Source organism: Mytilus trossulus, chromosome 4 (genome assembly GCF_036588685.1).
Source record: "Mytilus trossulus isolate FHL-02 chromosome 4, PNRI_Mtr1.1.1.hap1, whole genome shotgun sequence".
NCBI lineage: Eukaryota > Metazoa > Mollusca > Bivalvia > Mytilida > Mytilidae > Mytilus > Mytilus trossulus.
In genome coordinates, this window is record NC_086376.1 from 95,964,731 (window position 1) to 95,979,883 (window position 15,153).

A 15,153-nucleotide genomic window follows, 5' to 3' on the forward strand; every position below is an offset into this window, starting at 1 on the left:
CGATGTTGCATTAAAATGATGTGACGTTCGTGAACTGTTTATGCTAAATATTTTGGAGTATCAGGTCTTGTCCATGGTATAGCCAATATAATATGCAGTATGATAAAAGGGAAAATATAGAAATTGGCGATACGAGATCGATGAATAATTAAAAAGATTAATCATCCATAGTGCCTACTACGAAAACAAGACGACAAGTTAAATACATACCTTCTTTTTGTGCGAATGTTGGAAAACCGGAAACAACAATGCACAAAACAACTAGCACAAACATGGCCCTGCAATAAAACAGAACAGTTTCAACAATGATAAAAAGTAACAGATGTAAAATGCTGAATGCATTTTCTATCATTATCAGTAGTTTATCGATATTCAAGTCTTGGTCCCAATAAAATTCCATTTTCATACATTGCTAACTTTAAAAACAGTATATATTAAAGCAGGATAGATATTTAAGTCATTATTGAACATAAACATTTCTTCCCTAAAACAATGGTAAAGTGCTTTTATTTTGTAGTTACTTTTGGTAAACACGTTTAGTAGAACAAGTGTTTCAGGGAAACAACTTAGATGTCTAAAGTTTGATCTGTTTCGAACTGAACGTTAATTGGAAAATAACACCATATTGAGGCTTCAACCAAAATAAATCATCTGATGTATTCGGGTTTTAACAAATACAAAAGAAAGTAAAAAATAAAAAAGAAGATAAAAAAAAATTGGCAAAAGAGATTTAATTTTGTATTGCAAAATTCTTATATTTATTTTGACAGCTAGATAATATTTGATACTTGAATTCTGACAACGCCTGAGCTATTACAAAGACGGACACTGATAGTCCTATACATAAATCATTTTAATAAAGGCAACAGTAGTATGACGGTGTTTTAAAGTCCTAAATCGATTGAGAGTTTATAATCCAGGCAACAAACTAAAACCGAGTATAAAAATGTATGGTTTAATACACATATACAGTCATTTTCATTTCTTCTAAAAGACATTTTGGATGTTGATGGCTCTGAACAATACTGTTTCATTTCGAAATGTGAAATCAAAGGCTGCAAAACCTGTGGAATTTTAATAAAAGAAAGACGAAAGATATCAAAGGGACAGTCAAATAATTAATGACAGTTCTCTATTCACTAAGAGTTTAAATAAACAGTCTTATTTTAACCGAAATTACGATGATTTGAATTGTAAATCTATAAGTGTCGTCTACGGATTAGAGTGCGGATTGGTTTACGTCGGTAAAACGATAGGAAGGCTGATATAACGCAGTGCTTTCCTAAATCAGTCATCAGTATACATCTTAAAATTGATTATCAACAATAGAACATGTAATATTATCTATTTTTATCGTAAATCTTGATAATAAACTTCATTTTTATGATATATATAATATGATCCAGGAAAGAGTAGTGTTCAATGTTAGTAATGGCTCTATTTTAATTCATTTCAACAGGATAAACTGTTTATTGTACATATTGAAGTTGTCAATTTTTAGATCCAATTTATCATTTATATATTTAAAAGTGTTACTCATTTTTTGTATCAGATGTTGCTTCGATGGTCTTTGCTGTTTGCAGTTATTAATTGTAACTCGTCACAATAAGTGGTGCAAAGTAAGTCTCAATAAGAAATCTAACAATCTGACGGCATACTGAATCATCATAGTGAACAAAAAGGTTATCTAGTAAAAATTTAAGTGCAGTTATCGTATCAAAGCCGGTCAAATAGACATAATCCTTTTTCTGTTGTTACTAAAAGTTACATAAAAGATTGAACATATATGTTTGCATAATAACTGCTAAAGATTTGTCAGATCTCGGTAGAACTGTCTACCTCTTTCAGGATCAGTTCTAGATAGAACTGTCTAAATTATTTGTATGTAGAACTGTTTAAATCATTTCTAGGTGAAACTGACTTAATCAGTTCTAGGTTAAAACCATTCTAGCTAGGACTGTATAAAAGGTGTCAGAATGACAGTTCTACATACTGTCCTAGAACAGGTGTCCTGATGAATTCTGACAGATATGATGAAAAGTTAGAAGTGATCTCCACTGTATGTTGTTAATTTACCAAGTTCTTCTAGATTATCTATCATAACTTTGTGAAACGGACATATATATTTTCTCAACAAAATTTTCTTTCTCGTTGAGGATCTTTTATAAGCCTTTCGCTGTTATTTTATCCTTAATCTGTTGCTGTCTATTTTTTCTTTTATTTCAAAATTCTTTTATTTCAAATGTAAATATAAATAAAGGCAACAGTAGTATACCGATGTTCAAAACTCATAAATAACCAAAACAAATCCGGGTAACAAACTAAAACCGAGGGAAACGTATTGAATATAAGAGAATGACGACACACCATTAAAATGTAACACACATTCTTTTGATGGCGTTGATATCATTGATAAGACAAATTGGAGTCTGTAATAATGAAAATTTAGACATTTTATATAGTAGAATACAACTTGAGTCAAAGTACATTTTCTTTGGTTTATAGTATTGTAATAATGATTGTATCAAAAACAAATGATAAAAAATGTATTAGCCTATCATCACGATCATGGTTATTGTAGTAAATGCACATCTTTTTTGTGGGTATCTTATAATTATTAACTTACAATTTTGAAATTAAAGTATAGAACTGTTAGATGCTGCTAACATTATATGGATACTATATTTTTTACACAGAATGTAAATCCAAGGTTAAAAGTGGACTACTTTTTTGAATTGCCTTCTATTTCCCCTGGACAGATGGTTTTATTTTTGTGAACAGGGACCCTTAGCCTGATCCTGGACGACTAAGGTAATTGTACACAGGAAATATTTAGGAATAAAACGTTTATATGTCTTTAAAAAAAATGTAACACACATACAAAAGATACATAAAGTACCGACACATTATCCCCGCCTCGTTAACGTTAGTATACAGCATATCAGTGATAAGGTATGTACTTGCTAGTACAACATACAATTAAGCAGATGAATAACATGCAACAGATTAAAAAAAAAATTAAAATGATGTATTATAGATTTTAGTTTAATCAGATGAATTATTTGTTTCTGCAACCAAATTGTAAACGTTTTTCCTATTTGGCCTCTATATTTGTCAATTTTTCGAAATGTTGGAAAGGTTTCTTTTTATCATTTCAAACAAATCAAATCAATTTGTGTTGTTTTATGCTCGGATACGAAATATACTTTATTTAAAGTAAAAAATGTTATTGTTAGAAAATCGTAAGTATTGTAATTGTTTCTATATTTTTTTTATCTTGTATCCATACAAAAATGATGCAAGTGATACTGTACAATTATAGCCCTTGTATGAAGTCGATCATATGGAATAATACATAGCATAATCCGTATCATATGCCGTATACTATAGAGATACCAATATCAGCCCGAGGGTGTTTAGGCCCAATGAATGATATTGGTCGAGGGTGATTCGGCCTGTGATACGGATTTTGCCATGTTTGATACGCTTTATCATACATTTCAATGGGAGAGTATATATGAATTGCTTTCTGATCCCTAGCAACTGGATTGCCTTCTTTCTTCTTTTGTCTTGTTTTAACCGTTTTGCTGACAGTTGTTTTCAATATTGCATTTCATTTGCAAGAAAATACGATAGCTCGACTGTTCTGACGTCAGATGTTCAACAATGACGTCATTCGATATATGCATGACTTCACGTCATGAAGAGCATTACATTCGGAACCCAATGAAAACAAATATAACATTTTTTTAATCTTTAGTCTTTTATTTTAAAAAGGTACTGCAATGAGGAAAAGTCAAAGCATAAATCAAAGCATGGAAATACATGTGTCCATCTGGCAGGCTCTGTGTGGACATATGTGTCCCTCTAGCCCTCGGCTTCAGTGAATATCAGTCTTACTTAAAATATCAAAACCGCATATTTACCTCACCAAAAGACAGTTATTGTATAAAATTGACCTATTAGAAGTATATCAACTGAGGTGGAAGTACTAGGTCGATATACTTCTTGGGTCGTAATATCCTGTATTGACCTCAAACGACGGTTATAACTGTTATATTAATAATTTACGTCCAGATGTTTATTAGTATCGTCAGTTTAATATATTCGATCATTTGATTTTTGGCGAATTTTAAAGATATCCTATAGTCTCTTAGACAATAAAAACATATATTTTTTTCAGTTATCTTTTATATTTTTTTGTACATGTTATGAGTTTAAAGATTGTTTTCTTCAAACAATCAATCAAGAATATATATTTTTTTAAGAACTTTTAACAATATGATGAAATCTATTACATGAAGACACACGAAACTCAAAAACTAAAAAAACCTTTGAATAGATTTATTAAGAAGGGATATAGTTACGATACTGTTGTCAGGTCATTAAAGATTGCTTATATACCTATATGGAGTTATTTTCTTTCAGAACGTCAGGTCATTCTTTTTCAGAATCAACCCGGACGATACCATGTTTCAATGATATATGCTCCAAGGCATCAAATAATGACCCCAAAAAACAAAAACAAAAACAGGTCCGCAATAAGTGGTGCACATTTAGTCCCCATTGGAATTCCGAAAACCTGACGATATACGGAATCCCCAAAGCAAACAAAAATGTTATCTTGTAAAACTTCAAGGGCATATATAGTATCAAAGCATGTCCAATTGACGTAGTATTTTTGTTTATTGCTACTGAAAAATGACCTAAAAGAGTTTGAACATATATATTCACATTCTGACTTTTAAAATGCCCATTTAATTAGGTGTGTGAATTTTTTCTTAATGAGAATGTGAGACAATGTGGTATACAGGATAGAAAAATCAAAACTTTGAACAGATTCAAAATCACCAATATAAGCATGCAATTTATCAAGTACTTCCAACGAGTTCTATACACTCCACAGTAATTAATTCCACTATTTTCGAAGGCCTTATTTGATCAATTTATTATCAGGTTTTAATTGTATCGAGTGTGCTGGTTAAGTAGAATAGACAATGTAGTAGCGGAACAATGGCTTGAAGACGAAATAAATCTACATTTGTAAGGTGTTTTGTGTAGCTTTGGAAGCCAATACATAGTTGGGACTTTCATTGTATTCGCCTCTGCTTGTAAAGCGGTAGCTAAATTTATGTTTGTTACAGATGTCGTTTTCTGAAAATGGAGTCAGTTGGAACGTTGGTTAATTGGTGATTACTTTTTTCAGACCCTCAATGTAAAATTTACGTCAAACAATAATAATATTATTAGCAGCGTTATCGGCCGGGGCAAAAACAAATTCCTTGGCTAGTTCTTTTAGTTTTTTTTTATACGAGAAATAGGTTTATTGTGGTTATTGTTAATAGTAAAATGTTCTTTAAAATGTTGAATACGTATAGAATGAAATTCAAAACAGTGTTGCTGTGGCCATTGATTGACACATTAAATTCATCAATTGACTAGGACAGTTCAGGTGAACGTTTGTATGTAACGACCACTGCTCACAATGCACTTTTAAAAGACTCTTAAACTATGGGGTCACCAAAGGTTCTCAACACCTAAATAAAGTAATTCGAAAATTAATCAGAAATAACACGATGTTTTGATTTATATCAATTATATAAATCAAAACATAAAAATTATTCCTGATTAAGTTTTCGAATTGTTTTATAATTAAAGGCGTTTAGAAACCTTTGGTGACCCTACAGTTTAAATGTCTATCGTAGGTACGTCGTGAACAGTGGTCGTTACAGACAAACGTTCACGTAAATTGTCCCAGTCAATAGATGAATTCAATCTGTCAATCAAAAGCCACATCCACACTGTTTCGAATTTCATTCTATCAACTATCTTCATTACTGAATTAAAAAAAGAGTCCAAAGATTTTTTTGTCAGCTTTTTCCCGTTTTATCCATTTCATACAGTATGTATGGAGTGAGTCATGGATGATATTACGACACTCATTCCAATTAACAATTGACGGGGGACGATATTTAGGTCCTTTCCTGAGGACGGATTTTAACTCGCGGTCTTGCACGATGTTAAGATCTCCTGTAATAACATGGGAAACGGGTCCATACATATATTCGGAATTACTACAATTACATGAAGAAGTTGTATTTTCCTTAATATTAAATTCTTTACACAATTCAGCGGTCAATGACTATAATCAAACACAAATTTCCGTGTAGATTTCTTGTAAATATATCAAATAAGAGGTAGCTCAGTATTGTCAAAATATCCAGGAATTTGTAATTTACAAAATCAAAACCTTTATTTACATACTTTATTTTAATAAAATGTTTTTTATGATCTTCGGGGCGATCAATTTTGGGAAATAGTCTAGAATAACAATATGCCATAATAATTTGAACAATTTCATGCTTAGGACTGCTATATGAAATTGTGTTGCAATCCTCCAAAATATTTTTTAACTTATTAACCGGTAATGAACAGAGTTTTGTTAACAGATAATGTCTGCCGTTGTTTTTTGAAAAAGAAATTAGGTCCGAAATATTGGTATGATTGGTCCGAAATTTTCTTTGATTGCGATTTGTTCTACGACCGTGAGAACGGTTTTTACGAACAGTTTTAGAACAGTTTTAGAAAAGATATCCAAATGTTAACGGAATCGGTTCTATATATAGTACCAATTCCCATAATATTATCATTAATACTGAGAGGGTAGACTTTTTGATCCAACTTAATTCAATTATTTTCCGTGATCGTACAAACTTTGAATGAGATTCACCAGGCTGTTTATTAACTACTTCTAAAGGTTGAACTGCTAAATATTTAATAGGATGGTTGGGCGTCTTAAGGTGTTCATAAATGATACTTTTGAATTTATTGGGTCTTTTAAAACGATAAAGATGTTCTTGAGTGCGTTTAGATAAATATCGTCCAGTTTCACCTACGTACTGAATACCATATCGCGGTTTTTTTTCATGTGAGTAAATAAATAATACTGTTTGATTTTCAAGTTATATCAGTTTCAAAATTCAAAGAAAATGTGCGACCATTAAACGTGGACCTTACCGTATTGTTGGTGGAAAGACGGGGACATGTAAGTCATTTTTTAATCTGATGAGTCTTATATAGACGAAACGCGCGTCTGGCGTATTAAATTATAATCCTGGTACCTTTGATAACTATTTGGCATAACACTAAGCTTTCTGTCCCAATTTTTAAAATCCTATTGGCTACTCATCAAATCTATTTAAATAGTATCACCAAAAACGATGTCGCGGGTGATAATGTTTACCGAGAGTGTTAATCCCCCTATCACCTTATTCCAATCTAAGGGCTCCATTTTTCTTTATTATACTGAATGCTTCATAATTTAAGTGTGCACTATTTTATTGGGAGAAGAATTGTAAAAAAGGAAGTAATACATGAAGATAGTTAACTAATAAGTGTAATGACTTTAATTGCGCGTAACGAAACTTTAATCGTTAGTGTTCCGTATGTAATGTCACATCCTTGGTTACTTTGTTATGTTTTCTAATGTAGATTCACATATCTGTCCTACTGTAATTTGTTGTTGTCTAACAACAACAAAATGACGGAATTGATGAAGAAATAAGAATCGGTAAAGCTCGGTGGTGGTAGGCGTTGATGTTCCGAATCGGCAAAGTTTGGGCTTAGACGGGTGTGAATGGTAGACATTAATACCCGTTGCTAATATTATTACACGTTGCTGTGAGCAGGCGGTACTTATCATATCAAAGATAAGTAGAAATTAACAAATACTGCTTGTCCAATTAAATGAATCGGAATGGATGATATTAGAAATGTGCATAAAGTATAATAAAAGAATTAGATCACTGCTTTGAAAGTTTGGGTTCAAAGACTAGTAACTGATTGTGAATGAGATCGGAAAACTATACCTCAACACTATCTCTATAATTTTTGTCAAACTGGTTGGCGTTTCAAACAGAAGATGGGAATAAGCTAGAAGAAAGTCTTATAGTTCTTATACCAGGCAGAAATCATCGTAGCCGTATTTGACACATTTTTGTTAAGTGTTTTGTGCTCAAAGCTATTCTACTTTCTACTTGTTTGACTTTGTAACAATTTTAATTCGAGCGTCATTGATGAATCTTATGAAGACGAAACGCGCGTTTGGCGTATCAATTTACAAGCCTGGTATATTAAATAGCTCTACTAGGTCGATGACACTGCTGGTGGACGTTTCGTCTCCAAGAGTGTCACCAAATCAGTATTTAGCGTTTCGGTGTTGATATGAATATGCTTATGTGATAACAAATGAGACAACCCTACACCAAAGTTCAGATTAAGTGGATATTCACAATTGTGGACCTTCAACAATGTAAAACATGAATACCATTATTTGGGTATTAAATGCCCCGACATAAAAAATATTTAAAACAATTCAATTAAAAACGATCGTATTTATAACACAAAATTTACGAATGACAAATTTGACAGATATTAACCAACAACAACATCTACACTAGCTTTTGAAAGTACCGTAATAGTTATCAAAGGTACCAGGATTATAATTAAGTATGCCAGACGAACGTTTTGTCTACATAAGACTCATCAGTGGCGCTCACATTGAAAAAAATATAAAGCCAAACGAGTACAAAGTTGAAGAGCATTGACGATTCAAAATTCCAAAGAGTTGTAAGATATGTCATAAGATATATCCTAGGACAACTATTATGACTCGTATGGCCATCATATGATGTGTCATAGAATGTGATTCAAAGCTGTCTTAAGATAGTCGTAACTGTGATGCTCGTATAACTATCATAAGTGGAGATGTTTCCTATTATCTTAAATAACGAATAAAAAAATATATAAAGAAATTAAAAAAAAAGTTATTATGAACACAATAATTATAAGTATTCGTATTCTTAACGACTTTTTATTTTCCTCCTATTTAAATGAACAAGAAATTATTTATAAAAGGGAATTAAAATCTGATTTGATAATTTGTTTAAATTCATATTGTGGATATAGTATATTATAAAAATCATGAACTCGCCTGTGTAATAATTTAGTATACGTAAAGAGTTATTTGATAGTGAATACTTTTAAGATTTAGTACATCCAGTTAATGCTTAACAAAATGGCTATGCAAATACGTTAAAAAGTTCTAGATAAGGGAAGAAATATTAAGAACAGTAACTATACATAATCATGATTAAGAAAAGGAGTCCATTTTACGTGCCAGAAGATTCAAGTTTATAATTCCAAAATGGAGGAGAACAAATCTCCGACTGAGCAACACAACTACTTTTTTATTGTAATGAACATGACATTATACATGAAAAGTAATTAAAATTTTAGTTAACAATCATAAGACCATCATAGGTCATGTCGCTAGGAATCTTAAGTTTACGACAGAAGTTATGATATATCGTAACTTGTGACACTTTCGAAAACATATCTTACGACTATGACATGTCATAAGACCAACATATGACATGTCTTAGTCATAAGATACTTTCGAAAATCAGACCCAAGGTTCTTGAATTTGGATATGCACATCAACAACATGGCGTGTTTTTTCATGTGTGTGAGCACTCACCTAACCTTGAACAATGTTGTTACAGCACAAGATTAGAATAATCTATAAAAATTAATTGAAAAAGGACTATCTCATTGTGAAAGTACTTGAATTGAATTACAGTTTTTGATTTTTGTAATTTTTAACGGATAATGAATTACACACTTAAAGTTAAATTTGATTAGTATATATTTGTTTTTTGATTTAGAAACAACTCAAGTATCTGATTGTGAGTCTGGTATTGCATGATTGTTACTGTTTGTAGGCACAGTTAGAGTTGATAAGTATATTGACTCCAGTTTACGTTTTGATTTATACATTAATAATTGATTGTGTTATAGTATTTGCCTAGTAACGGGAATAATTTCAGATTTTTTAAATAGTTAAATAGATGGTTTTCGAATAATGTATTTGTTTATAATAATTCTAATTGCCCATTTTTCAATTTTAGTAAACTTTCAATAAATAATCTTAATAAACGAATTGTTTGCATTTACTCAGGCTGAATTTTATTCAATACATAATACTTCCATGATCTATTGAACTCTTTAAGGAGTCTATACTTTTCCCGTTATTAAGAAAATCGAAGTGTGTAGTTTTCTCTTCATTAAAATTAAAAAAATAAAACTGTTCCTGCGTTCAAATACTCGGAAATCATTGTAAATACAGGCAACAGTAGTATACCGATGTTCAAAACTCATAAATCGATAAAAAAAAATCCGGGTAACAAACCATAACCGAGGAAAACGCATTTAATATAAGAGGAGAATGACGAAACAACATTTAAATATAACACACACAGAAACGAACTAAGCATTGAGTGGTACATGTGGCATCAATGTATACTATTCTAAGATAGTCTGTTATACATGGGTTTTTTTATTGCCTATTTGTTAATCAGTTATGTTTTAAGGATGTTATGTAATTCAACAAATATTGTCTGTACATGTAGATTACCTGATCGGGAATTGGTAAAGTCCAAACGAGGAGCTTTCTTTATATTAAAAAAAAGTAATGCTACATGCATCATTTTTCTATATTGTTTTTATTACGTACATAAGTGCTCATTATATAATTCAATAGTAGAAAATTATAATATCTATTCAGATGTTCTTCAACTTTGTAATTATTATCCAATCTAATAAAAAGAAACAAATACATATGAGTTACTCTCTCTCTAATTAAAGATGTTGCCATACGAAATGATTGACAGAAGTATGCAACGATTGACAAACGCCAACACGCAGAAAATCTTTACCAAACGGGCGCATGAAGTCATAAACGTACAGTAAAATCATTACGCGTGTTTAATTTTAAAATTTGACCTCACGTTTTCGTGTTTTCGCTCTATAATAATAAAAGGCGAAATCGATAAATACAGTAATAATAGTCTTTTTTTTTTTAAAATAAAACATATTAAAACTTGTTTTTACACTTTTATTTACCATGGCATTTGTACAACTCTGCTCCCCTGTACAGTCATGGCGTTGTCAGTTTATTTTCGATCTATGAGTTTAACTGTTTTTAGGTATCTTTGACCATCTGTTATATAACTGTTAGAATTTTAGCTATCATAGTTATTGCAACTACTTCAAGGCGTAATAATACTCAAATTATTCTGTAAAAACAAAACATGCCAGAAAAGAATTTCAACACTTTAACTCGGCTTCAATATTTAGACACCTTCAATATTTAGACACCTTGCATGAAAAATTATACTTTCTCCCTAGCCTATAACGCATTTGACATTTTACAGTATAATGCACCAACTGCAAATGATTAATTCGGAAAGTTAACTTTCCATTAGTAATTTTGGCTTGGGATCACTTTCCAAGGGGTTAAAAAATACCACTTGTACATTTAAGGTCCTTAATTTACATTTACATGCAATATTTCCCACGACTATTAAATTTGAACGTTACTCATGGAACCAAAAAAAATAACATTTATATCATTGTTGACATGAAAACAACACTACACTTTTATTGCAATGTAGAAATATTTTGAGTTTTTATTTTTTTAGTTAAATATGTTCAACATGTTCAAATAAAAATATTCAGACATATTGCTTCAATCATAAAAAACCCTAAAAACCCCTAAAAGACCCAAAAAAAGAACCAAACTAAAACACACTTTTTTTTGTTTGCTTTTATTGTTTTTCTATGTATCGAAACAATCAGTGAAATTAAACTAGTTTGTTTTTATTTTGTTCCAATCAATACATTCGTAGATACAATTAAATAATCATGCAATTACATTATTGGCTTTTAAATTTCCTATGAATGCATAAACTTAACTTACGTATGTTCGTAGCAACAACCGTTTTTTATAAGAAAGGCATAGCTCTATTAACTGTCAGTTTGATATACGTTCAACTCCCGGAAAATATAGATTTACAATATTTTATAAAAATACGTCGTCAGAATATCTAGGAAATCCCGTCGTTGTATTTCTGAGAATTTCTGTTTACCCGATTGGAGGAATAGATAACTTTAACAAATAAATCATATCTAAAAAAAATTAAAGGATATGATCTACACAATCATCAATGACACAGAACCCATCCTACTATTTTTTTAAAACAAGAGCAATTCCTATGATAAAATTATTTTACGGCAATTCAGTTCTGTTCTTTTTGCATTTTTTCTATTTTCTCTGCTTTTTTTTCTAATGTAAAAATGTAAAGAAATATTACCATCTTTATAATTACTTATATTTTTACTATATTTTTACTACTTTAATGTGTCATTAAATGAACATTCGCATTTTCTAAATTTGTTTCTACAAACATGTACATATACATGAATGTGACGTTGGATATTTGTTTTCACAAGCAGTTAATGTCATAATAACATTCGACTGAGCAAAGTACGAGTAATGTCTATGTAAGGAATGGTAAGGAATGGTACTGGTTTGTTGCATTAACGGACTTCTATTTACTTCATTAGAAGACAGTGTTGGTCACGGCGACCATCTTGTTTTCATGTGATTGAGCTCCTCTGAATATCTCAATTGAATGGCATTTAAAAAAAACACGAATGATTGAGATAACATAGAAATAAGTGGCAAATATTCCCCACTTTTCATTTTCATAATTTCATAACACACACTTTAAAGACAATTACAATCAAAACCAAGGAGTAAACAAGGACTCACAAAACCAAAGGACATATACATCAACAGTTATAAATAATAAATAAGAAACAACACGAACTCCACTAAAAACTGGGAGTGAAATCAGGTGCTCCAGAAGGGTAAGCATTTCTTGCACCGTATGCGGCACTCGTCTTGTTATTTCTTTGTTCAGTTTGGTAATGATGGAAGGTTATTATGACTAAGGAAGAATATCAGATATGATATCGGACACATTTTTGTTATGATTGCCAATCAGCTCATGGGGGCTACCGTCAACTTTCTTTGAATGAGGACCATAATTTGATTCATTCATAGCCCTGTCTTAGCAACTTTTAAGAAATCAGTATTACCCGTTCAACAAAATCAATGTACTTTGAGCTAGCTCTAGAGTAACGTATCAATTGAGACACATATACTCCATATGCAGGTGCCGCAAAGATGAGGCTACACATAAATGGAAAGTTGACTATAGGAAAATTAAAATCATCACGTTTGTCATAAATTTTGGTATTTATCATACCATCAGTAGTCATTTCGAGGAAAAGGTCTGAATATGAAGCAGATTCAACTGTACCTAAACATCTGTGACGCGATATTTCCTATTTTCACATAATCTGATTAGATGAGTATCGGAGATACGAGAACATAAATGAACGTCCTTTTTCCTGTTTTTATATCAACTGATTATTAGTTTTGTTTGACACATATATTTATATAAGTACATACATGCGTGTTTACTTTATCTTTTGGTAGTTATTAATTGTCTATGTTCGTACTCGGCAAATCTTTTAGTTAAAACAGTTTATTGAATCGTTTAATTTCATAGATTTTAAGAATGTGTATAATCAGTTTGTTATATGAATATATTAAAAAATTCATCGTTCATTATCACTGAACTTGTATATATATGTTTAGGGGCCAGCTGAAGGACGCCTCCGGTTGCGGGAATTTTTTTCGCTACATTAAAGACCTGTTGGTGGCCTTCTGCTGTTGTTTTTTTAACGGTCGGGTTGTTGTCTCTTTGACACATTCCCCATTGCCATTCTCAATTTTATTGTTAGTCCTGTATGACTTTTTCCTAAACATAGACGTATTGATTAGTTAGATTAGTTTTATTGATATTAAAGAAATTTCTTGGTAATTCTTCTTCTTCTTCTAAAACTTGTATTAACATTGTACACTGATCATACTGTCATAAGATTAAAACACTGGGGGGAGCTGATAAAATATTATGATCCAATTGCTTGTATACCTTCAAAATATAGATCACTATCTCTGATTTTTTCGCAAAGTTTTGATTATCATGGTTTGTCTTATGGTATGTTGAAACGGTCTTATAGTGTAATCAAATAGTCTACTGGTATATATTTGATACCTCTTGATATAAGAATTGTTAGCTTGATATTAAAATATATGTCTTTCTAAGATAGTTAAATGACATAATAGTATGACAAAATTGTTCTTTGTTATATCTTATATCGAAATGATTGTTTAATATACAAATTTATCGTTATAATATACTGAGGTGACAAAATAGTATGAAAAATTTGTTTGATCTTATCTTAAGATGTCTTTAGTTTAAAGTATTAAGTGTATCTGTATGACATAGCAACATCACATGATAGTTTAGTAAATGACAAATCAGTATGAACATGTAGCTCTATGTTATATCAAGATGTCTTCATAGTCTAAAATGTTATCTTCATAACAAAGTGAAATGACAGAATAGTATGAAAAGGTAGCTTCATATTGTTTCAAAGTGTCTTTATAGAACATACATTTATCTTAGAGATAAAGCAATTTGACAGAGTACTATAGTCATATGTCGATAAAGTATAGAGCATTTGCTTCATGAAATATCTCTATCCTAAATGATATGGTTCTTGTTATCATAAGGCAGCTGTGGCTTTCCATAATGGTAGTCGTGTCGTACACCATTGGGTAGATAAATAAATTTAGATTTGCGTCATAATAAGTTCAAGTAGGTTTGAAGACCTAGAAATGGAAATATAACAGAAGTTTGAAACTGGGTGACATTTTTTTCAACAGTTAAGTACCTTGTGTTATATTAGGGTATATGTGATTTTTCTTTCTGAGACAATTGCCTGTGCCGTTAATGTAATCGTGTACTCCGAAACTAAAAAAAAGACAAGGAATTTCAAAGAAAAGCAGAAGAAGTTCAACTGACATTTGCCTAATCAATGACTTTTTATTATTCAAAACAACGGAGATCAATTAGAGTCTTCACAAAATCATTGTGTAACTATTCAGAAGAACCCATTGACGTGAAAATGGTATATTGCACTTATGCCCTAGACCCGTACGAATTTGTCAGCATAGTGTTTGTTATTTGGGTTTATTACGGAGGGGAGCAAAGGTTAGAGAGAGAAACCTCGTATACCACAAAATATAAACTATATACCTATATGGAGTTTTTCTTTCAGAACAATAGCTCATTCTTTCGTAGAATCAACCCGGACGATAGCATGTTTCAATGACAT

At 31.1% G+C, this 15,153-nt stretch overlaps 1 protein-coding gene across 1 annotated transcript in view; it reads right to left on the reverse strand.

The window, feature by feature from the left end:
- LOC134716925 (scavenger receptor cysteine-rich type 1 protein M160-like) overlaps positions 1-11,898 on the reverse strand; it is a 105,690-nt gene extending 93,792 nt beyond the window's left edge. The window contains exons 1-2 of the mRNA XM_063579944.1: positions 11,819-11,898; positions 211-278 (exon numbers count right to left, since the gene is read on the reverse strand). Coding sequence (XP_063436014.1) covers positions 211-274 — 64 coding nt within the window. The 5' untranslated portion in view covers positions 275-278; positions 11,819-11,898. The remainder of the gene's footprint in view (positions 1-210; positions 279-11,818) is intronic.
- Between the last annotated feature and the right edge of the window lie 3,255 nt (positions 11,899-15,153).